General features: G+C 43.2%; 1 protein-coding gene across 3 annotated transcripts in view; it reads right to left on the reverse strand.

Annotated features, from left to right (window-relative positions):
- parga (poly (ADP-ribose) glycohydrolase a) overlaps positions 1-25,427 on the reverse strand; it is a 74,451-nt gene that overhangs the window by 39,285 nt on the left and 9,739 nt on the right. For all 3 annotated transcript variants that reach the window (XM_079512978.1, XM_079512977.1, XM_079512976.1), the window contains 5 exons: positions 24,355-24,477; positions 23,338-23,418; positions 22,159-22,233; positions 12,064-12,156; positions 10,813-10,967 (listed from right to left, as the gene is read on the reverse strand). In XM_079512978.1, coding sequence (XP_079369104.1) covers positions 10,813-10,967; positions 12,064-12,156; positions 22,159-22,233; positions 23,338-23,418; positions 24,355-24,477 — 527 coding nt within the window. The remainder of the gene's footprint in view (positions 1-10,812; positions 10,968-12,063; positions 12,157-22,158; positions 22,234-23,337; positions 23,419-24,354; positions 24,478-25,427) is intronic.

Below are 25,427 nucleotides of genomic sequence, written 5' to 3' on the forward strand. Positions count from 1 at the left end.
CCCCATTCTTTTTGGGACGGCACAGACAGTACACGGCAACAAAACTACAGCGGTGGATTTGGGATGCCGAATTCTCTGGGAATGCTCTGTTTGAATTCAACTCAGTGTGTACAAATTGATTTAAATGGACCCATGGCGATAGTACACTCTCAAGAGATAGAGATAGAGATAGATACCGGTGCTCTCCTTCCATTAAAAGCATCCTAAGCGCTGGTGTTTAATCAGTCTGCCATTCATCCGTCCCTCCCTCCCACTAACCCTCCACCCAGCTAAGGGAAGGAATAAAGGACAAAGAAAAAAATTTAAAAGATAAAAAAAAAACCCAGGGATAAAACAAAAGAAAATGACAAAGGGGGTCACTAAAGTCACTAAAAGCACTTCAACAAGAAACAAACAAAAAAGCTAATTTATTGAAGGTGATCTCTCGGGAGGTTAACCACTTAAACCCTAGTACTTCCGGTCGACCGGAGTCCCTCAGGGCTCCATAGTGGAGACTTTACCGTTTTTTTTCCTGTTTTCCGATCTACAAGCTCACCAAACAACAACGCAGGACTTGTGGACGAAGGTGAGCCCCCCCCCAAAGGGACGTAAAGAGCACCTGGGGAAATAATTATAACAATCTACAATCCACATTAGGAAACACAGTTGTCAAAGCGTCATTATATCCACTTAAAGCCCTATTTCCCAAAGTAGCCAAAACAGCAGATCTACAAGCTTACACCTGCTATGTTTTTATGTATTTTTAGAAAAATGTCCAAAGTAGGGAGGCCATGTTTTAAAGTGGTTAATAATAATCTGGTTCTTCCCCACATCACCTGTCTCCCAACTAACGTGCACCAACCAAGGAGGAAAACACCATTCTGTTTTCTGTTTCCACCCTCACCAATTATTTCCTCTGGGAGATGAAGTAAGGCATCACTTCAACTCAGTAATGATCTTCGTTATTGAACATAACAGGAGAAGTTGTTTTTTTTCTCTCTGTCTCTCTCGTGCCAGTGTCTTTTCAGACGGAGAAAAACACAAGTCAACGAGATCACTCTCTGCGGCCGTCCGGCCCGCCTGCCCGTCCTCCCCCTCCCTCCCATCTATCCATCATTTAAACAGAGGACAGACCTTGACAGTTCTGCCAAAACAGCAATCAGCAGATTGCTTCTTGCTAGCTCTCTGCCTGCCCGGGCCAAGACGGAGCGCTACTGTAGCCCATAAGCAAAGTGACGGACACTCACTCAATTATGGGGGAGGAGGGGAGGAGGGCCGGTAACGATCCGGGGGCCCTAGCCGTTATTAGCCGACCGCTGGTCGTCTTGCCTAGTATCATCTTCTCGGGGGAAACACACAAACTATGTTCTTTTCTTTTACTCGTCGCCTTTTCTTGATTTTTTCCTTTCCTTTTCTTTTTTGCCTGCATGTGGTCGTCTGCAGACCGGGATTCAGGAGGAGTGGACACATGAGAAGACTCACCCCCCCCCCCCCCAAAAAAAATGGAATTAAAGAAAGGTGCCCAGATTTCTCTGGGGCCCGGGCTCTTCCAGTTACAGCAGGCAAACAGACGATAAGGCCGATAGTGAGAGAGCCAAAGGGCCGGTCGGTCCCCTTTAAAAAAAACGTGTGCGCTGGCATGAGTCTGAACGATGCGGCCGGCCATGCAGCTTGCAGGCCCGGCATGTGAATCAATGCTAACGTTATTACACAGGAGACCTCTCCACTTAGCCTGCCACCGACATCAGATGGGGAGGGGAGATAGCCGGCGCTGATGTAGACAAATTGAGATGACCGATTGTTGGGACGGGCGGATTGAGCCTCAGATAAAACGAGAGGTCCGTAGGAGGAGGGGAAATGAGAGGCAAAACAAATGGCCGAACAGATAGGGCTCATCAGTATGACAATATATGACTGGGGATTCACAAAATAATTCAGTTGAACCCCTAAAGAGAGAGCAGGAGGATAATGACGCCGAAGACAAAAAAAGAAGCAGCATGTGGCCCGTCTGGATGCAGGAAATGCCAAAATTACAGTGCTAAATAACCGGTAATTAACCAAATATTACGATAGCGATGCATAGACAACTAGAAAGGTCGCAATTTTAAAAAATTGCAAAGTGTGGTTGCCGCAGTGGCTTACATATACCCCTCCCACTGATATTGCCAGCCAATTGCAATGTCGCGTCACCCCTGCGATCATGCGTAAGTAATTCGGAGGGGATTTATCCCCCCAAAAATCATGTTTTTGCGACAAACGGTTACATTTCTCGCATTTGCGGCGCCCCCTATGGATGAAAATAGAATTGCTTTTGGTACTTGGTTGATTGAACCACCCGCGACATGTGATTCAAATTTGGGATGGATTGGACATTTCGTTCGTGATTTATGGCATTTTTTGTGATATAGGCCCCTCCTACTAACTTCGGACGACGATTACGGCCGAACGATACGCACTACCAAAATTCTGCAGTTGGTGTTTTAATCGGATGGGTCCCGAGATCATGTGTGCCGATTTTTGTGAGATTTGGACAACATATGTAGGAGGAGGAGCCAAAAGTGTGTTTTGGATAAAATTCAAAATGGCGGAAAATCTATCATGACGCAAATGGGCGTGGCCTATATGAGGAGATGCGTCATGACCCAAGGAAATCAGGGAAAAAATAATTTGATTTTACGACCTACGGTTCAAGAGTTATAAGCCAAAACGTAAAGTGGGCTGTTATAGCGCCACCATGAGGCCGACCGATAACATTATAAGTTGATTAATTTTAGTAATTATTATGAACCTACCCTCCAAGTTTTGTAACTATAGTGCTTACAGTCTCTGAGGAAAAAATACTTGAATGTGAGAAAATGCGAAAAATCGCATTTTCCCATTCATGTCAATGGGGAAATTCTATTCACTAATAAATTCATATCAATTAAACTATACAACATTTCTCTTAAAAAAATACAAGCACTACCTTCCCGATGCAGCCGGTCAATTTGAGATATGGCTCAAGTGCGTACAGTCAAAACAGTGGGTGGAGTAGTGCATCAAACAAAAGACTAATCCAGGTAAATAAAGAATAAAGTGTTACAATTACAATAGTCTGGTTGCCCTTTAGGGCAACCACACTAATAACCGACTTAATCTGGCTCCTGTTGGTTAACTGATCGAAAAGCACTTACAAGTGAATATAGTTTAACTCCTTAAAACACCTCATCCTCTGATCCCCCGCTCCAACCTTATGATTCTATTCTACTTACGATCCTACCGAGTTATATCCCAACATGTTTTGTCGTAGATTTGTATATTGCATTGTAGTGTATTGTACTGATGCATTGAGTACAAATGGAAAACAAGCCTCTGGGCTTTTTTTGTGTTATCCTTTTAGCATAAACTTTGACTGCACACTGTAATTATATTAATAAAGTATTCATTCAATCAAGTTTATTTTTTATATTATATACATTGTATTGTAGATTGTCAATTTCCACCATGCATCGTCTCTGTCGGGCCAAAACTGATACTTTTCAGGATTTGAATTCATACATGGAAAAAGTAGCAGATCTACAAGCACAAAACGCATCGCTTTCCACCCCGTCTCTAGTTTGTGTATCTGCTACCCGTGATACTTTTGTGTGACGCATAAACACAACCACGTTACAAGTTAAAATATGGAGATACGAGGTTTCTGCCCGATAGCACTTAGGATACATTTTTCAAATCGTTCATGAATCGTAATCGAGGCAGAGCTCTGGAATAATCATGATATTTATTTTATATCGGCCCAGCCCCTAAATCTATACTCCACACGTTGGACTCACAGTATAGGTACTTGAACTGAAGGAAACCAAACCTAGTATCTCCTGCCCGCACCAAACTAACGGTATGACACTAATGAGAAGTAAGGTTTGGTAAGGTAAGCAGCATTTGACACAGTGAACCACCAGCTGCTCCTAGACACCCTAGCGGATCTAGGCATCGGCGGGACGGCACTAAAGTGGTTCTCCTCTTACCTCACCGACCGGACCTACCAGGTCTCCTGGAAAGGTCTGTTATCATCCCCCCGAACCCTCCAAACTGGGGTCCCACAGGGATCTGTACTTGGTCCCCTCCTTTTCTCACTGTACACAAAATCCCTTGGCACTATCATCTCTGCTCACAATATATCCTATCACTGTTATGCCGATGACACACAACTGTTTCTATCCTTCCCCCCCTCTGCCACCCAGGTGGAAGAGCGCATCACTGCTTGCCTGGCTGACATCTCACAGTGGATGTCCTCCAACCACCTCAAGCTGAACCCAGACAAGACTGAGCTTCTCTTCTTCCCAGCTAAGTCCTGCCCGATGCGGGAGCTAACTATTTCCGTAGACAACGCCCTGGTAACGTCTGTCCCAACAGCCAGGAACCTTGGTGTTGTCCTGGACAGTCAGCTCTCGTTCAAAACTCACATCACAGCTGTCACTCGATCCTGTAGGTTCACACTCTATAACATACGACGAATTAGACCGTTCCTCACCCAGGAATCATCCCAGCTCCTAATCCAGACAACAGTCCTGGCAAAACTTGACTATTGTAACTCTCTCCTTACTGGCTTACCGGCATGTGCACTGAAGCCTCTCCAACTGATCCAAAATGCCGCAGCTCGCTTGGTCTTCAACCAGCCAAAATTCTCACATGTCTCCCCCCTGCTCCGCTCCCTGCACTGGCTCCCGGTCGCTGCCCGCACAGAATACAAAACTCTGATGTTGGCATTTAAAGCAACCAAAGGTATGGCTCCCCCATATCTTGCCAGCATGATTGAACCCTACAAACCCTCCCGCGCACTCAGATCAGCCAACGCAGGGAAGCTGGAAGTACCCTCACTAAAAACGCCGGGACAACGCTCCACACGTCCCAAACTCTTCTCCCTTCTGGCCCCAAAACTGTGGAATGCACTTCCCGTTGCAATCAGAACTGCAGCATCACTCCCGATCTTCCGCCGTAGTCTGAAAACCCACCTTTTCAGACTCCATCATGGCCCATAGCACTTACCCTACCCCCCTTAGACAGCACTTCTTAGACTTATATAGCATTTGAAACAGACTTATAGCATGTCATGTAGACAGCACAATAAGTGCATTGTATGTAGTCATAGCACTTCATAGTATATAGTGTATAGTAGTCATAGCACTTCATAGTATATATGTACAGCATAGTATAGCATATATGTGTAGTTTATATGTATAGTGTCATTATATAGATATGTTCTAGTTATAGTTTATATGTATAGTGTCATTATATAGATATGTTCTAGTCACGTTCTTAGCTTACGCATGTTTCGCGATAAATGCTTTTTACATATGTGATGTATTCCCATGCTTTTTGTTCTTGCTTATTGTAAGTCGCTCTGGATTAAGAGCGTCTGCTAAATGCCTAAATTGTAAATTGTAAATTGTAAATTGTAAGGTGCCTTAAGGAAATTGGTGCTAAATTAAATTGTGGTGAAAGCTGGACGGCGTGCGTGGACCGGCCTACGGTCCGTGCTGTGCTGTGGCCCACATGGCTGAACCAACACAAACGCCAGCCCATAACTCTGTTTACCACAGCGCAACAAATCTACTTTCTGGGCCGTAATCGAATCCGGTTTTTAAAGACGTTATCATCCACAATACTACCGACCCAACACAATGTAATTGGATGTTTGTTAAACAGCGTCTTACCAAATGTCCTGAGCAGGGGAGTAATGACAAATAATCAGATCTGGTGCTCGGCACAACCACGACAACAACAATTAGGAAAGCATTATCCATCAGTGAGAGATTCATGTCATTCAACGCCATTTTATGTTTGGTTGTGCTCTGAAAATAGCAGATCTTTTGATATTTAGTTGACTAAAACTAACTTTTCAGATGACTAAAATATGACTAAAACTAAATGAGATTGTATTTAAAAGACTATAACTTTGTTTGTTTTTTCTTTATTTATCCAGGGTAGTAGCTGAGCACACATGCTCATTTTCAGCAACGCCCTGCACATAGAAACACAGACAGACACACACACTAAAACCTGGGAGCTGACCAGTACAACCAGTCTTATACTGTTGGCCACTAAGCAGCTCCACTGGAGCAGTTGGGGGTTCAGTGCCTTGCTCAAGGGCACTTCAGCGGTGTTGGGTGAGTGATGACCAATCACTTCCCCACCCTCTTAGGCCACCACTGCCCCGAAATTACATCATCAGACAACATCAGAATTTGCCGTCAAAATGAATAGTGGTGTACATCAGCGGTTCCCAAACTCTTTAGCCTGTGACCCAATCTAAAGTGAAAATAGCAGATCTACAAGCTCACAACGCATCGCTTCTTACTGAAAATAATCTTTAATTTTGTTTTTAAGTCATCATGGCAATGAAAATCTTTGATTATTTTGGGAACTTTTTATTTTTAAGTTTTGAAAACAAACAAAATGCAGGAAACAAAAAAATAAAGGGACCCATCAAAATATGTCTGTGACCATCTATCATGAGTAAAATATAAAGCGGAAGTGGAGCCTCATCCCCACTTCCGTTTAGTCTTTACAGTCGCGCAAATGTATCCTAATATAAATAGAAAACATCTAAGCATAGCTTGTTGCTTAGCTTCCTTACTTGGATTTCGGGAGGTGTAGTTCCAGACTGTACTGTATACAGCATTCAGAGATTGTGGAATAGTTGTCTGGCTACTCGAGACTATGTACACAGTAATGGGCCCCCACCTTCAGGGACATCTAAAAGTTGAAGACGGCCAGTAAGGAGATGGATGGCTGTGCACTGTGTGAACCCTGCAGGCCACCGTAGACACTCATTTGTTTCAATTAAGCTGCACAGGGCTTTCCTCCGCCAGTTAAAACTGGCACACACACACACACGCGCACGCGCACACGCACACGCACACACACACACACACACACACACACACACACACACACACACACACACACACACACACACACACACACACAGGGTCTGAGTAGGCGCAAACAGAAAGCACCAATAACACACTCCTACGCTGACGCAGACTTGGAACAAGCGGTCTACAGCGGTGCTTCCCAAACAGTGGGTCGGGACCCCTGTGTGGGTCACGGATCCTTTATTTTGTTTTGTTTCCTAGATTTTGTCATTAATAAAATAAAATATAGTATAACAAAATAAAAACATAATTAAATATAGTAAAAAAAATTATAAAAAAATAATCGATGAATAATAAAATAAAAAAGTCAAAGAAATTCCCTAAATTAGGGGGGAAAAAATTAAGTAGTAGTGAAAATCTGCTATTTTCACTAGTTTAGGTCCCAGGCAAACATCTGATTTCTCATTTGGGGACCACCAATCTGAGAACCCATCTGCAAATAAAGGGAGTCTGTAAAGGGAGTCTGCGGCCGCCCTCTATTCCTTGAGTCTGTCTTGAGAGAACCGCTGATCTCTACCGGGATTCTACTGTAATTTCAGTGACACAGAGAAAGGTAAGACACTGAAAACATGAGAGGCTGCACTAAATTTAGCACAACTTCTAGGGGTGCAGCAGTCAATCACATTTGTTTTCCATTTTTGTTAAAATAGTGGAATATCTACAAGCTCACAGCGCCATGCAACGCATAGTGAGCTTGTAGATCACCGTTTTTGCACTGGGCACTGCCGTGCTGTGCGACAAAGAATAAAACAATGCTTGAATGGTTAATGCCTTTGTTCATATATAAATATATAAATCTTTCTTTCTTTTTAACAAAAGATAACAATTTATTTCATATTATTTGATTAATTGAAAAAGTAATTGACAGAATAATCGCTAAGAAAACAATAGATTAACCCTAACCCTGTGAGAAGCTACACTTGTCACCACAACTCATTGAAAACAAATATTTACGAGCTTCTGGGAAGCGGGTGACAGACTGCATGCATGTCATTGGCTTGTCCATCTGGAATTTCCCCGCGGGGACCAATAAAAGTGTATCTTATCTTATGCGAGCAAGAATCAATTTTAAAATGGTGGCATTTATGTTAAGTGACGCGAAAACATTGGCGTTTATACAACCCTTCACTGAATGACTGCCAGGGTCTGAGTGGAATTGGGGAGAAAAAAAAACATCTGTTTGGTATTTTCAAGGCACTAGTGCCCCCTTATGGACATAGTTATGTTTACCCTCATCTGGATGCTAGGATCACTTCTATCCTATACCTAATGTTCCCAAGCACTGGGTTTTCAAGAAAACATTCCCAAAAATGCAAAACCTTTCATTAATTAAAAACAAAATTAAATCATATTTTTTTTCTTCGGTAATTTCATGAAGAAATAAAAATCAAAAATCAAAGAAATTCCATAAATAAGAAAACTAATGTTTTAGAAGTAGTGAAAATAGCCGATTTGTGGCACGTTGTAAGCTTGTAGATCTGCTATTTTCACTAGGTTGGGTCCCGGGCAAACGGCTTAATTTCTTTTTTGGGTCTTGAGCTGAAACAATTGGGAACCACTGCTGTAAGCACTTGAACCAGACCCGACTTGAAACTGTAACTGGTGTTCTTTTTATTGTATCTACACCAAAAACAGTGTGTGAGTCAAGACCGAGTGTGTGTGTGTGGGGGGGGGGGGGGTCGAGTCAGAGTCCAGACCGACGGGAGGCGAGACTGAGCCGAGACCAGATCTTTTTTTTTATAGGTTAAGAAAACACTGCGAGAGCAGGCAGGCACGTCAGCTACACTACACGTTACTTAATTTTATTTATTTATTTCACAGGGTTAATGTACATTAATCAACACGTCGTTTTTTTCTAATCCATGTAAATGGGCCAGAGTTGAATGAGATGAGATGAATTTTCATCTGTATAGTCCCTGAGCAGGCTCTTAAAACAAGATAGCTGTCTATAAGCGCCAGACAGACAGCTCTGTTATAATGTTAATGTGAATGGGCTCCTCATAATATGGGTATGTAGTGACTCGTGACTCGAGTAGACTCGGTGGGGGAAGAGTCCCGAGTCCCTTGGTCCGAGACAGAGTCAAATCCAAGTCAAATTAAGGGCGAGACCGAGACCAGACCGAGTAAAATGAAAATGTGGACTCAGAGACCGGACTCGAGATGAGTTGAGGACTCATGTACTACAACACTAGATCAGTTATTTTCACCTTTTCTTTTGGGAAATTGTTATCTAAAATGGCATGCCTAAAGTAGGGATGCCAGGCTTTGAGTAGTCAAGTCTAACTAATACTTTATATTTGCGCTGCTTGACAAAAAAATAATAATCGACTTTCAAGTCATGTGCAAGTTAACTTAAAATCGATTGTTCTCAGTTGTGCAATGAAGTACAAATTGGACCAATGATGCTCCAATGTCACATACCAGTGAGGAACTGTCATTGTTCACCATGAAACGTATGCATCTCTCTGGCTGCGGCATTGTGCAGCAATGAAGCTGAGGATCAATATGTCTGTTAATATAAGGTTGAATCAGTCTCTAACCAAAGTAATGGCTTTACCACCAGGAATTCGCAAAGGTGTATCATCTCATTTCTTAGAATGAACACTGAACACACTCAGATAGACCAGTGGTTCCCAAAGTAGGGTCTGGGGACCCCCATGGGTCCTTGAGGGAGTTCCAGGGGGTCCCCAGCTAAATGATACTTTGGAATCAAATGGACCCTTATGGGTCTGTAACACTGAGAGTGTACTGGGTCCGTTTGGTTCCATTTGTACACTCTCAGAGTTAAATTAACATTGATTTTACAATCTAAATTGGGGGTCCCAGAGATAGAAATACCATTAACAGGTTCAGTCCATCCGACGTGCCCACACGCCATGAGCAATCCAACCGACGGATTCAAAGGACGTGTGTACACGTCCTAGCGCATCTTCAATGAGAATATTCTACTTTTTTTTTTTTTTTTTGAGTGGGATTCCAAGGCCACCATACGCTTCGCTTTTCGTTCATGCGCAGTGTTTACCGCTGAAGAAAGAATGCCTCGTCTCTCCTAATCTAGGGCGCTCTCTGTGGTGTTGATCTGATGGATATACTAAGCTCTTCATTTCTGAGTTCTCACCTGCCTCGTTCAAAATATGAACGCGATGGATTATTTAGCGATATTATGGAAACGAGAGCGGTCATGTCTTCCCAGCACCCCAGAGCTTCTATTTTGAAGGAATCCCGGCACTGATTGTGTTAAATGTAAATGGAAGTCTGTAAACTAATGCATGTCAAACTGGGGGGGGTCCTTGAAATTAAATGGGTTGAGAATCACTGCTAGAGCCGTAAAGATCTTCTCTTATGGGGGTCCCTGGCATGTCTTTTCAAATGGGGGTCCGCGGGAAAATTTGTGTCAATTTGGGGGTCCTTGACAAGAAAAAGTTTGGGAATCACTGAGATAGACTATAATCCGGCGAGTGGTGCTAGACACCTGTGTGGATTTTGCTAGTGCTGTGGCTCTCAAAGGGGCTTCAGGGTCCCCCAGGGGTTCTTGAGGGTGTTCCAGGGGGTCCCTAACACAATCAATTTGGTGGTCTTTGGCGTGAAAAGGTTTCAGAACCACTGCCCCGCTGTCGATCGTCATCCTATCCCAATCCCATACCCTAGTATGTTTGATTTGATACGATGTGGGGATGATGTCTTGTAGAAGTTGATCTCGGGGTGTTTGTGGCATGGTTACCTGTAGAAGTCGATCTCACGGTGTTTGTGGCATGGTTACCTGTAGAAGTCGATCTCACAGTGTTTGTGGCATGGTTACCTGTAGAAGTCAATCTCACGGTGTTTGTGGCATGGTTACCTGTAGAAGTCAATCTCACGGTGTTTGTGGCATGGTTACCTGTAGAAGTCGATCTCACTGTGTTTGTGGCATGGTTACCTGTAGAAGTTGATCTCGGGGTAGTTGGCGTACTCTGACTTGCGGGAGTTGCGTCTGGGGAATGTGCAGAAGAAGGCGTTGGCCAGCAGACAGGAAATCTGCTCCTGAGACAGAGTCAGCGAATGGTTCCTCCTGGCCTTCAGCAGGGGGAGGGGCTGCGACCACGGGAAGAGAGAGCGAGAGAGAGAGAGAGAGAGAGAGAGAGAGAGAGAGAGAGAGAGAGAGAGAGAGAGAATGAGAGAGAGAGAGAGAGAGAGCGGGCAGACAGACAAACGGAGAGGGTGGTGACGAAGTGATTGGGCAAAAATCCCAACAGTTGGAGAGGACCAGGGCAGGGCGGATTACAATTTGCAATGTAGGCATTTAGCAGACGCCATTATCCAGAGTGACTTACATTAAACAAGGTACAGTACACGATCACATAAAAAGGATAACAGGTCAATAATGCACCCAGCAAGTAGCCTGCAAGTACCTGTCTAAGTAAGTTGGTATCTAACTCACATTCTTCACTTTTGTGGTCAAGAAGAAAATAGTACAGGGAGAAAGTGAAGTCGTCTTCAGACTACGGTGGATTAGGGGGGGGGGGGGGGGGGGGGGGTAAAGAGCATAGGCATGAGGATAAGATAGTCAGGACAGACGTGAGACAGACAGACGTGGGTTGAAACGTGGTCGCTGTGGGGTGGACGATGTGGAAGAAGATAATTAGCTTAGCGATCTAGGGAGCAGATGATGCGGCCAGCCAGCCATCAGGGTTCTATTACATAAATGGGTGGCAGTAATTAAGGCTGTGGCGCTTCCAGCTCGTTCCCAGCGCGGGCTCAGTCTGAACCCATGGGGGCCCCATTCAATCTAACACTGATTAGAGCTAAAGACCCTCCCAAGGCCGTCCTATAATGGGCGATCAATAAAAGCGCCTAATAACAGGCATGCGTGAACATTCGTCCAGCCACTAAATGCCAACGAGCGAGAGGGAGATCTCGCCAGGATGCGTCGTCGTTATACGGCCACAATTAATGGTGGGTATTTATTACCGGGAAAGGACCGTCTTAGTTAACCATTTAAACTCTATACGCCGCGGACCGACTGGGGTTCCCCTGGGGTCTATACTTTAAAGCAGAAATAACATGCTTTTTAATATTTAATAAAAATAGCCACGCTTGTAGGTCTGCTATTTTTTTTCGTCTTCGTTTTAGTCGACGAAAACAACACTGCACCAGACCAGACACACTGGAAACACCACAAAACACCTACCATTGTGCAGAGACGAGGAGCGCTGAGTGCCAGCTTCACCATGGCGGGCAGGACGACCTCGAACAGGTGCTGTGCCTCACAGTGTTCCAGACACTGGAGAGAGAGAGAGCAGTGGAGAGAGAAGGCAGACATGTTGTTTAAAACGGGCCACACTACCCCTGACTGTGCCCAGAACCGTATCATGGAAAGAGACCGATGACATGAATGGCTGGTCCAAAATATGTTGCCTGGGAGACAGACATAAGCAGACTGTATGGGAAGAGCAGTCAACAACATATGTGACCAAATTTGACAGAGACTGCCATTGGATTTTGTTAGTACCGATCTGCCATTTTCACTATACTATTTGAAATGGGGTCTTTACTGTCGGAGTGTAAGTATATAATTCATAATGTAGCCGGCTCGCCTCAGAGATTGAGTGGCGGGTTTGTTCTGTAAGGACTTTCTGTGTCGTGACCCTGTCGTGACCCCGTCTCTGCTGCTGTTTTATCCAATCACTGCTAGGCCTTTCTCACTTATTACATAATATAGCCTGATCGCAATTACTGGAGATACTCAATCATTTTTTTGCGTAATCGTTAGGATCGTTTCCATTCTTCTGTATGAATCCAGTCTGTTTCAAAAAAGATCTAGAGGTCTAGATCTACATGCGTTGTATGCAATGCATCATGCATGTAGCTTGTAGATTGGCTATCTCCGCTTGCTTTATTTTTAAAGTTAATGTCTGGTATATTATATGGGACATATATATGTTTGCATATTTAAGTTATTGTCTCCACCAGGCCGAAGGCATGGGGAGAGAGTATGTTTTGCACTCCGTCCGTGTGTCCGTCCGTCCGTCCTTCCGTCCGTCCGTTATCAGTTAATCTCCGGCACCGTTGGCCCGATCCATGCCAAACTGTGCATACACACTCCCTGTATGCCAACGACGAACCTCTGCCCCAAATATTCCTCAATGGCCTGTTATAGCGCCACCATGAGGCCGATTTAGGCAAAACACATTTCTGTAGATAACTCGTACACATTTTATCCATACATCACACAATTCGGTATACACTATCTCCATAGTCATGTGATCAACACGGATCTGCACAATTTCCCATCTTCCATCCTGATTGGCTAAGATTGGCTTCCAAAGCTCACATGATTGGTCCGTTTCGAACAAAATGCCACAAATCACAAACAGTGTCCAATTTCCATGAAATTATACACGCACATTTCCACTAGGCTGAGGACGACATGACACAATTTTTTCCCCAAATCAGCCTCACGGTGGCGCTATAACAGGCCAATTCCTGTTTTTACCTATAACTGCATCGATCTGTATACAACTTATGTATGCGCACACCCTAGAGGCCATGGAAAAACATTTTCCCTGCATCCTTCCACATCTGCCGGTTATAGCGCCACCATGAGGCCGATTTCTGCAAAACACATTGTTTATGTTAGTCGCACAGATTTCATCCAAATCTCACGCAAATCGGTACACATGATCCCTGTAGTCATGTGATCAAGACGAGCCTGTTGGCCTGATGTCCTGCTCATCCAGAATTCTATCCTCAGAGATGCTATGAGTGATCTGGTTTATATTACTCCTAAACATTTTTGCCAAACATCACACACACTCCTATCCTCCTGGTGGAGACCTGTGCCCAGAAGGGCACTTTTTCTAGTTTGTGCTGTGTGCCTTTGCCTAAAACTAGACTAAACACTAAAACATTTCAGGTGACTAAAATGTGACCAAAACTAAATGAAAACGTTTCAAGAGACTTATGACGAAAACCAAAATAGAAATTTGCTGGCGAAAACAACACTGGTCTGGTGAAAAAAATAAGCAGCGCGACGTGTTGTGAGCTTGTAGATCTGCAAGTGTAAAATCAGCCATTATGACGGCATCAAGGCCCGCCAAAATACATTTTAGTCTATTAAATCACCTGTAGATTTAGTCGACAAAAATCTTATGATAGTTAGTCGACTAAAACTAGACTCATGCGTATGAGTAATGACTACTTGTGCTTCATATGGCAGTGGTGTCAGATTACATACATGTATACATGGGGGCATTACCTTTAATCCTCCCGACACTAAAACATATCGTCCTTACGTCACCATCGAAAACCAATTACACCCTGGCATTGGGTCCTTTAATCCACATCTTTATTACGTCATCATTGAGAGCTAGTTATACCAGTTATACCCCGACGTCATATGCTGGCACGATACATACGCATCAAACGGGGCACAAAGTAACCACAGTATACCGCTAATCAATTTACAAATTACATATACATATACATAGAGGCATTTCCTTTAATCCACCCGACACTGATCGACATATACGTCACCATCGAAAGCCGTCTCTTACCATACTTAATACTACTTTTTTACCTCCAAAAACTAGGTACGTAGTAAATACGCAAATAGCTAAACCTAAAAATTCAATATTTCAAACGTTCTTTCACAGAGAAGCTGAGATTTGACAGTTTGTAGCGGTCGACAGTACTTGCGCGCTCTGCTTGCGCACTAGTAGGCCATTCATGGCCTACTTGTGTGCAACAAGCAAGTAAGCACTCGACAGAGTGCAGTTCTAGTTATTATTATTATTATTAAAGCAAGGACTCCACTAGCCTACTGTAACTCAAGTAAAAAATTTAGTGAGCTACTTCTTCTTTGACCAGGGAGTATATACCCTTTGACTCAAGTATTGGTGGTTGAGTACTCAATGTCCACCAGCAGCAGCAGCAGCAAGCAGGGGCAGGCCCAGTCCCGTCCAGTCACGACACAGAAAGTTGTTACAGAACCCCCCAAAAAACTCTCATCAATCCTCTGAAGCTCGCTGTTCGCTCGCCGCTGCAAGCCCGGAGATTCCATACATACCGCCAGCCTACAAAGCTTAGCTCAGCATCCGTCCAGAGATTCCCTCTAAAATAAACACCCAGTTATTCCATCATAGGCCCAGGCGCAGATTTACTACGCAATCACTTATGAACGTATCGGCTTCCGAATGCCAGCGTCATCAATCACCATGCCTTATTCCATCAAGGTTAGCCTGGGCAAGCATCGCCTTGATTAAATGGGCTTTCTGGAACCAAATGCAAATGGCCAATCGCGGTATAGAGAGGGCGAGGGAGAGGCAGGGCCGGCTTTAGATTTTCGAACAGGAAGGAAGTCTTTGGCGGGTAATTTGGCCAGGGGGCATTTATGTGACTGCAGAGCAGGCCTGACTAAACGCTGTCAGAAGTAATGAGCTGGCAGGCATCATAAAGCGCTCCTCTGGGGGTAATAGATGGTGGTGGGGAACGCTGAAATAAGACCCTCTTCACGTGGCTTAATGCGGCCAGCTACAAGAGTGACACAGGGGGCGCGCGCACGCACGCACACACGCACGCACACACACACACACGTCAAGGGGGGTGGTCTGTATATAATCACGTATAACCTGACTTATATAATAACATATCTATGTTGAAAATAACCAGTCTTGTACATTGGCTATTTTTGAATAGCTCAAGCATAAAATAGGGCTTAAGTTGTTAAAATAGTATAGCCTAATGATACGCAACTGATCTTCCATCCAAAGGAGAGAACCTTTATTTTATACCATAATTTAATAAAAAAGTATTTTCTACTACAGTATGTGGCCATACTTACACTATGTTTATCATCTTTGTATGAGGGAAGAAGAGACGGTGTGTGTGTGTGCGTGTGCGTGTGTGCATGCGCTTGTGTGTGCGTCTACATTTAAGTGAGTGTTCCACACGTGAATATGAGCCAGCTGCATTGCGTTGCGTGGGCTACAGCAGCCTCAGAGTTGTGACATTCATCAGAAGGCGACACTGTGACACTTTCATTTGGGAGTGGAGATACACTAAGACAATTTACCGTCAAGCCCTAATTTGGATTCCATCCCCCCCCCCCCCCCCTTCCCCAACAGCCATTACACCTGCAGTGTCAATCATCACGGAACCGGGCCCATCGGCTCTAAGCCACATCTTGACAATTACCCTCGCTCTGCACAAACGCTCCTCTGGATTTAATAAGGCCTGTTGGGCTGAGAATGCCACTTACAGACTACAACAACTTTGTATTGATGGAATGTATCGTTTCTTTTCTTTCATCGTTTCTTATCTCAATATTCTCCATACACTACAACATTTTAGGACTACATTCTAATCTAATTCTAGTCTATTAAAAATCTTTCCATAATCTTGTCGAATATCTTGTAGTGTATATGGGAAGCTTAACATTTAACCCTCCGTGATACTACAGCGTCACACACAAAAGCATCAGATCCACAAGCCCGAAACACGGCGTGCTGATTTGGTACTTTTTTATGCTTTTGAATTTGAATCCTGAAAAGTAATAGCCGGGGAGCCACAGGCCCAAAATTGGACAGGACCTGTGAAAGGCGCTATATAAATGCACCATTTACCATTGTTACATGTCAAACTAGGGGGTTTTCATGATTCTGAATCCATTCCAAGCATTAGTGTTGCACGAAAAACACTCCTTGGCCTAAATTCGGCCATAGCCACTTGGCAAAATGTGCACAAATGTGCTGACCTCATCACATTTTGTGCTGACCTAGGCCAAGGAGTGTTTTTCGTGCAAAACAAATGCTTGGAATGGATTTAGAATCATGAAAACCCCCTAGTTTGACATGTCACAATTGTCACATGCTACTTAAAGCATGATGAAATTTGGGAAATATTGCCATATATAGTCATAGCCTTATATTGGTTGTCTATGGTGTGGTATACAAAAATGTCCATAACTTTTTTTCGCGATGTTTTCGGCAGAGCAGGCCTCTCATTCTGACCTTAATGACCAAATTAATTGAAAAAAGCTTTTGGGCCTGTGGCTCCCCGGCTATAACAGTTTTCGACATACAGTAGTAGAGTATGAGGGTTCCACCCGACAGAGACTGTGGGCTCCATTATGTCCATGCTAAACCAATAGTTCAACTACCTGATCTACCTTAACACGTTGTGAGCTTGTAGGCTATTTTAACTATTCAAAAATGTTTTTAAAAATACATAAAAAATAAGGGCAAAGTAGTTTAGGGATAAGCCCAATAAAATACCGTCAGACCTACATTACAAGGGAATTAGAGCCTGGCCAAGACATCGGTCTGGTCGATATATTGAAATTTGACATTTTCGGCTATTTTTGACAACCATCATTCATATAATATCCATTGTGTGCACAAATCATATGACGACACAATGTCTCCAGATTTGTCCTTTTAAATTCTCCCAACGTGTTCAAAAGGTGTACCTTGTTAGCAAGTGAAGTAATGCGCACGTGGGTTCGCTGTTCAAACCTTGACCTCACATGAGCGCCAACAGGCTGGCCTTGCTAAATGCCTGGGCAGCGAGGGGGAAACAGTGGATCCTCGCATCAAGGCCATGAGTGGACAAACAGTAGCAGCCCGCTGATGCAAACACACCTCCTGGAAGCAGCCTGCACTTTCCTGATGGCCTTACTTAGCATCCTTATAGATTTAATGGGCCCTCTTAATTAAATTGGATTGAGCTGTAAAAATGGCTCGGGCAGCTATTGATCTGGCAAGCTCTCTGCCTTACTTGGAAGAATTATTTCAAAGAAAGGGAGGGAGGGAGGAGGGTGTACCGGCCATGGACACAAACTCCCGACTTTGCCCCATGCAATTAGCACAAGGACCGCGGACAAAGATCTGGCTCGCCTATCCATCTGCGAGTGGGATCGTCATCAGCATAACGCACTCGGAGAGTATCCATTACAAGAATCGTTTCGTTCTCAAAATGGCTTTAACCCGTCCCTGAACCCCCCGGACAGATTATATAACCGACCACATGCCGTGACTAAATGCAAGTCACCCAAATTAGGTTTCGTTCAGGAATGGATTGTGTGTCCATGTAAAGGGTGTGGCTGGTTGATTCTGTAGATCAGTGCTTTTCAACCCTTTTCATATCAAAGCCCATTATTTATTTAGCATTTGAGCCACGGACCACCATTTGATGAGATTTAACCTGCAAACCCGGAAACTAAAGAATATTTTGTTATCGTTGGACAAGATTTTGTCCAAAATCCCATGCTGTATTGATGTGGTACCATAGCAGATATAACAGGGAAACGTTGATCAAAAATGCATTCTTCTACATTCTCTAGACTTTGTGTACGGTGTAAATTAACTGGTGCAGATGTTTAACAATAATGTAACTCTGAATGAAACCAAATGGACACATAAGGGTTTCAATTGTACACTCTCAAGAGTTAAAGATCTAATAAAGGGCCCACTTGGTTACCAACTCTCCATCATTAGCTGGGGACCACCTGGAACCCCCTGTGAGGCACATCTCAGTGGCCAAATCTGCCAAATCTGGCACTGCAACTTTGACCACAGCTTTGCCCAGTTCATGAATGAGCCAAAGCCGCCTGGACCAATGGGCGGGACTCACGGGCTTGCACATGACGTAGTTCATGACGTCGTAGAGAGAGACTAGACACGGGAGTGGATTTTCACACCTGCCCCATCCCATCCCATCCTGTAGAATGACTCCCAATCCCAACCAGCTCCCACTCAAAATTACTCCCACTCCCATCTCCCTCCCGTTTTGTTTAGTTTTCTATTAATTAGTTAGTCATAAGGAAAGGCAATGGATTTTGTGTTCTCCTTAGATTACTGTGTTTCATGCAGTTTTAATTCAAAAGACATGGCATCATGCAGGAACAGTTAATCTGTGGTAATATAATGAGGCTAATTGAGCAGTTGAGACGAATAATAGTCTAAAGCCCTAACCCCACCAAAGGGTCGAGACGGTTTTAGCATTGTCCCAGTGGTGTGATATGTCCTGTTGCACGTTGACGCACGTTGTCCCAACTCCCAAGTAATTCAAAGCATGGAATTCAATGGCCCAAACTACACCAAAAGGGTCACCATGCAACTCCTTGCAACCGTTTGGACCCAAGGAGTTGCATGGCGACCCTTTGGTGTGGTTAGGGCTTAAGTCCATAGTTTATTCTGACCCCTCCCCGAAAGGGCCCATCTGTCCCTGACCCCTTATCCATAAATTATGGATAATTAGTGTGGACTAGACTGTTATTTGTCTCAACTGCTCAATTGATGTGAATCCCGCTCCTGCCCGCTCCCGTTGACCTTTATTCCCATCCCATCACGTCCCAATCCTTTCTTTCATTCATTTTTATATAAGGGTGCATTTAATTTTCAGATGGGGGTCCGTGGCCAAATATCTCAATGTGTGGTCATCAAACCAGAGAGCCCAAACCCGGAAGGACGTAGGACGTAGGGACGTATATGCGCTGAGCAAGCAACTTCATTTAAATGAATGGGCGGGCATTTCCAGTTTGGTTCTCTGGGTATTAAATAGCTCTGTGGGTGAGACACTCACATTTGTAGTATTATTGCTAAAATGAAAACAAGCCGGGCCGTTCGTCTATGACGCCGCGCGCCATAAAAGCCTTCATGAGGTCTCAGGCGGGTCGACCTTCATCATATCTGATGACGGTTCAGTCAGCCCAACCCAAACATTTATGTGGTTATCAGAGTGCTGTGCCGTGCCACCCCCCCCACTCCCCCCTGATTGAATTTCATGCCATTACACTGGATCTTCAAGAGTCGTCTGAGTACAGCGTGGGCGAGAGAGAGAGAAAGAGATAGATACGGAGACAGAGAGAGAGAAATGATGATAGGGAGGGAAGGAGAGGGGGAGAATGAGATGCAGAGAGAGAGAGAGAGACATTCCCTCCCCTGTAACAGCTGTTGCTGTCACGCTCTGTGTCCATGTGTCCTAAGTGGAAAGCCCTCAGTCAGCATCCAGACTGGTACCAGTAGCAGAAGGAGAGGATGCACACTGCTGGGCTAACAGCTAAAACACTGAACACAGTAGAGCACGACTATAAGGGTTGGGAGACCATTATCTGTTAGTATCGTTTATTTCTTTTTTAAAGAAAATGCTTGCAATAATTAATCACATTGCAGAGGTTTTAATTTAGCCTATAGTGAAATTGTTCCTCAAACACACTGGACCCGAGTTGGCAAGTGTTTGACAAAAGTGGCATTTTAAGAGTTTCAAGCATATTTCGATAATCGTGATAATAGCGTTAATCGCAATTATTTTGGCCACAATAATCGTGACATTGAATCTTCATATGGTCCCATCCCTGAGCATGACTCATCTCAACAATGTTAGATTCATTGAACACACACATCCTTGGTTCTAAGAATGTAACGATACACTCAACTCACGATACGATACGTATCACGATATGAGTTTTTTTTTAATGATTTATCTTCCCCCCAAGCACCCAATGGAGTCTGTCTCATTTCTCTCCAAAAGCATGTGAATATGATGGAATGTGATTACAGATCACATTTCATATCACACACTAGCCCCCCTAAAAAAAATAAAAACGTTTTGCTTTTTGGAAAAACGTTTACATATCGTCGGAATATAATATCGATATACGATATATCGTTACATGCCTACTTGGTTCTGATGACTGATAGTGTCCTTCTAATGTGTGATGGGGTGTGTTTTTTCCCCAAATAATGGGGAGGCCATGAATATCAGACATCAGAACCAAGAGAGATTGGATATCGGTCATAATTTCATAATCGTGCACCCCTACCCAGAATGATACATATTTGGCCGCCAGACCCCCCCATCTCAAAATATGTTGTTCTAAAGATTTTAGTTGAAAATGTTCCCTGTGAAAGAATATAAATATATATATAAGATTTGTACACGTTTTCACTTTTCAAAAATAGCTATTTTACAATAGCTAAAATAATGCTTAAACTGGTTAAAAGCTAAGGTGACACAGATGCGTATGGTAGTATAAAACAGAAAACACATTTTCAGGTAGGGATACCAATTCCATCCACTTAGGAAAGAGAACTCGTATGAGGATACAGGAAGTGATGACGCAAAGAAATAACGAACGGACACAAAGTTGGAACACACCATGAAACAGATAAATGGGTACACTTGCCTGATTGGATTAAATTGGCAACCCTCCTGAAAACTTATTTTCTGAAGAGCTTGGAGAGAGAGCTCTGTTACTGTACAAGCACTCTATAGCAATCATTACTATTAGAATGAAAGAACACTTTTCTTACACTACCTTCAATAACATGTGTACAGCAGCCTGGTGACAGTGGTGGACAAAGTACTCAACCCCAATACTTAAGTCAAAGTATAGACCAAGGATATAAAAGGTTCATCAACAACCAAGTGAAAGTTGATCTGTCAAAATGTGATGATTTACATGAGTTAGTACTGGAGCACTTGCTTTATAAAATACGTTACAGGGGTCTGGATCTTGACCATTCATGTCTATGGTCTTATGCATGTTTACTGTGTTTCAGGCCTAGTTCACACCTACACAACAAATGTTCGGTCCGTGTGTGATGCCTGATTGCTTTTTGAGTGCTGCTCCAATTCATTTTCAATGGGAGTCACATGGTTTGACCAAACATTTTTGTTTGATGAGGGGGGCGCAATCAGCAATCAGCGATCAAACACAAATGTTTGATCAAACCATGTGACTCCCATTGGAAAAGCATTGTGGTGGCCCAAAAAAACAAAAAAACGACCAAACATTGCTTGATTGGTGTTTGGTACGTGTGAATGAGGCCTTAGACTTCTTGTCATCTGCTAAATTGCCCAGTTTGGGAACATATTAATGAACTTGACCTTGACTTAATGAACATTCAGTGATTTGGAATAAAAAAACCTGGTGAGCCCCGGTAACAAGATATACACATGCACACACTCTACAGTGGGGGGTACACGCAACAGGCCAACAGCACACGCACCAAGGCCCGCCCCGCCCGATCCTGATTGGAGGAAGGCCCCCTCTATCCTGATTGGATGAAGGCTTTCTCTCCCACCACCAAAACCGAAACTAGGTTTTTTTTTTACCCCTGCGGTTCATAGGGAGGAACAAATAATGGTCAGCAGCACACTCTACAGTAGGGAGGATTATCACAAAAAAAGGGAAAAAAGTGATATTTGAATCAAGTGAAATCACTGAATATACCTTTAAGTATTCAAAAGAACATGCTTCATCAAGCAGATGTGTGCAGCTTACCTCTGTACAAAGCAAATTGAGCGCAGTGAAGTCCCATTTCTTTGCGTGGGCTGTGTTGTATCTCAGTATGGCATCCTGTAATGTGCAGAGTAACATAATCAATATTCAGTGACATTTTTAGGGGTTAATAAAACAAATCAATTATATATATTATACTGGATATATATAGTATTATTTATGAATTAATGAAAAATTTATTTTTAAAAACCTGCAATTATTATTTGATTAATTGAAAAAATAATCAGTAGAATAATTCCTAAGAGGGGGTGGTTCCAGCCCTGATCATCATCTTGCAGATTAGTGACAGCCCATTATAAAAGCAAACAGTCTACAGCATCAATTAATTGTTCCCTCTGAGTCTACTCTACTCTACAGCCTGTCACTGTGGCAAACACTGCCATCCTGTGGTTGTTTATGGAATAGTTTTTTTGTTTCCTTGAATCTGTCCTGTCCTGACTTATCGGTACAAACATTCCGATACAGTAGCAATAAAAGCAGATGGACGTTTATTACAGAGACATGCTTTGATGACCTAATGTTGGTCCAGTGAGAGCCAACTTCACCAGTGTATATTAAGCCAAGCTTACCCCCATATACGACAGTGGTTTTCAACCATTTTCATAGCAAGGTCCATTATTTATTCGGCATTTGAGCCAAGGACCACCATTTGATGAGATTTGTTTTCCTTACATTTTTATCCCACGATTTTGTAACACTTTTTTTCACCTGGTGCAAATTGCCTAAACTGTAATCCTGGGCGCTACTCTCCCTCTGCCAACCTGGGGAGAGCACCAAACTGAGCTTATGCTTCCTTCAATGCATGAGGGAGGGGGAGTTTCCCCGGTAGGACGTAGCGCTTGGAAGTTCCTTTCCCCTCCAACAGAGGCAGTATAAAGAGTGAGACCAGGATTACTGCATGTTTTTGTGAGGGTACCTACCCTAGGGGACACGCGGAGAACAGAATTCAACTCTTGAGAGCGTAAAATGAAACCCAATGGACCGGTAAGGGTCCATTTGGTTTGAGTTTACGCTCTCAAGAGTTAAAGATCTAATAAAAGGGTCCATTTGTCTACCAACTTGCCATCATTTAGCTGGACACCACCTGCAGGAACCCCCTCAAGGACCAATGAGAACCACTGCCCCACCACACAACATCCCCCATACAGTCCACTGTCTCACCCTAACATCCAGAGAACTTTTGAACTCTCCCTCCAAGGCCGTGTGGATCAGCTCCCATCGACTCTGGACACCACTTCCATCCTGAAAATAGGGCAAAAAGAGTGTGTCACACATTAGGGGCAAACAAGTTCATCGATCAATGATGAAAAACTATTTATTCTAATGAAATAATTCGTGATTCAAACATATACGATCCAAAATAGCCTCCAACGCAACGCATTGTGAGCTTATAGATCGGTATGACCGTTGTACGACAGGGTATAAAATAGGGCTTAAAGGTATGAATCTGACTCATTGGTTTTGTCGATTATAAAATAATGAATTAAGACTTTTTTTTCTTTGATTTGTTAATAAAAAACAAACCGTGCTTCTTGATTATTTATTTGATTAATCGAAAAAGTTAGATAGAATAATCGCCCAGAAAACAATAGTTAAGTGAACCCGAGACATGAAGAGAACTACGTTTCCAAGCATACCTTGGGGAAGAGCTTCTTGTGAAGCTTAGGCAAAAGTTCAATAAAGAAGATCTTTTCTGCCACACACTAGAGGGGATTTTTCAAACCACGTCACTTACTCTTTCCCACGCTGTCAAAGCCTTTCATTTTACAATTCGAAAGCATGAGCTCTACTAGCCAAAGAGATGCTTTCAATTTGCAGTCAGCCAATCAGGCGATGGGCTTCAGTCTGACAAATATTACTGCCTACGGTCTCAACCAGGCCATTCTCTTTTCAGACCAAGGGTTGAGCGTTCCACCTCCGTCCTACCCCACCTTGAAAACACCTAGGCCCTTCTTGAAACTAGCTCTTCGCCACTCGCCCTACACACTTCCACTCGGTTTGAGCATAGATATATAAATAACCGAGACGCAATGCAATGCAAGTGGATGGGAGGGGGATTCCGGTGCCGTCTCTATTATTTATATATCTATGCTCAAACCGAGTGGAAATGTGTAGGGCGAGTGGCGAGGAGCTAGTTTCAAAAAGGGGGCTAGGGTTAGGGTAGAGGCTGTAGCATACCTCACTCTCCATAGGGAAGAGGTTCTTCTCTGAACATGGCATCTTCACAGACACGTCGTCCCAGGCGTCTTTGAACTTGGTGGGGTAGGGCACGGCCGGCTCCCCCTCTCTGAGGAGGTCTGTCTGCAAGGGGGCACATAGGACTGTTCAAAAAAACAATTACACAGAGTTGAGGTGGCGGCTCAACCGTGTTCACATTCACAATTCCATGCTGTATTGATGTTGGTAGTTGGTACCATAGGAGAGATAACAAGCAAACGTAACATAATAATAACAATTCTTCTACATTCTATAATTGTGCAGACTTTTTGTAAATTAAGTAATGCAGATGTTCAATAATTTAACTCTCGAGAGCGTAAAATGAAACCAAATGGACCTGCAAGGGTTTTACTCTCTCAAGAATTAAAGTTCTAATACAGGGTCCATTTGGTTACAAACTCTCCATCATTTAGCTGGGGACCACCTGGAACCCCCTCAACGACCTGCAAAATATCATATCTATCTATATGCCAATATGACAAATTTAGAAATGGATAGAAATGGATGTGTTTGCCATTATAGTGTTAATACCTTTTGCAAGAGCTGTCCCGATTTATTATTACAATTATTTAACACTAACAAGTGCGCTGGGCAGTGACATACATACATCATCTAAATATTTCTCCCAGAGCCAATTAGCAAGGTAATAACTATGGATATGTCAAAAAAAACGATGACAACCTCGTTACCTGCGTAAAAAGGCATCAATATGATCCTTAATTAATAGGAAGGTAAAAAAAAAAAAAAAAAAGTCTAGTGCTTTTCATTTGAACAATGAGAGGCTTGTTCGCCAGGTCTGCCAGCTGAAGAAGAAAAAAATGAGTTATCTATATATATATATATATATATCAAAAATTGATTTCCCTGGGGAACGTTAGTACCATCAACAGCAGGTAGTCGTGGGAACGGGACTTAAATTTGCAATCACTGATCATCAATGGAAAAAAATATGAGAAATACTTGTAATATGTAACAATTACGAGAACAATTCAAGATTATACATGAATTACAAACTACACCATATCAAAGCCGCA

This window comes from Electrona antarctica (assembly GCF_951216825.1).
Source record: "Electrona antarctica genome assembly, chromosome: 10".
NCBI classification, from domain to species: Eukaryota; Metazoa; Chordata; class Actinopteri; order Myctophiformes; family Myctophidae; genus Electrona; species Electrona antarctica.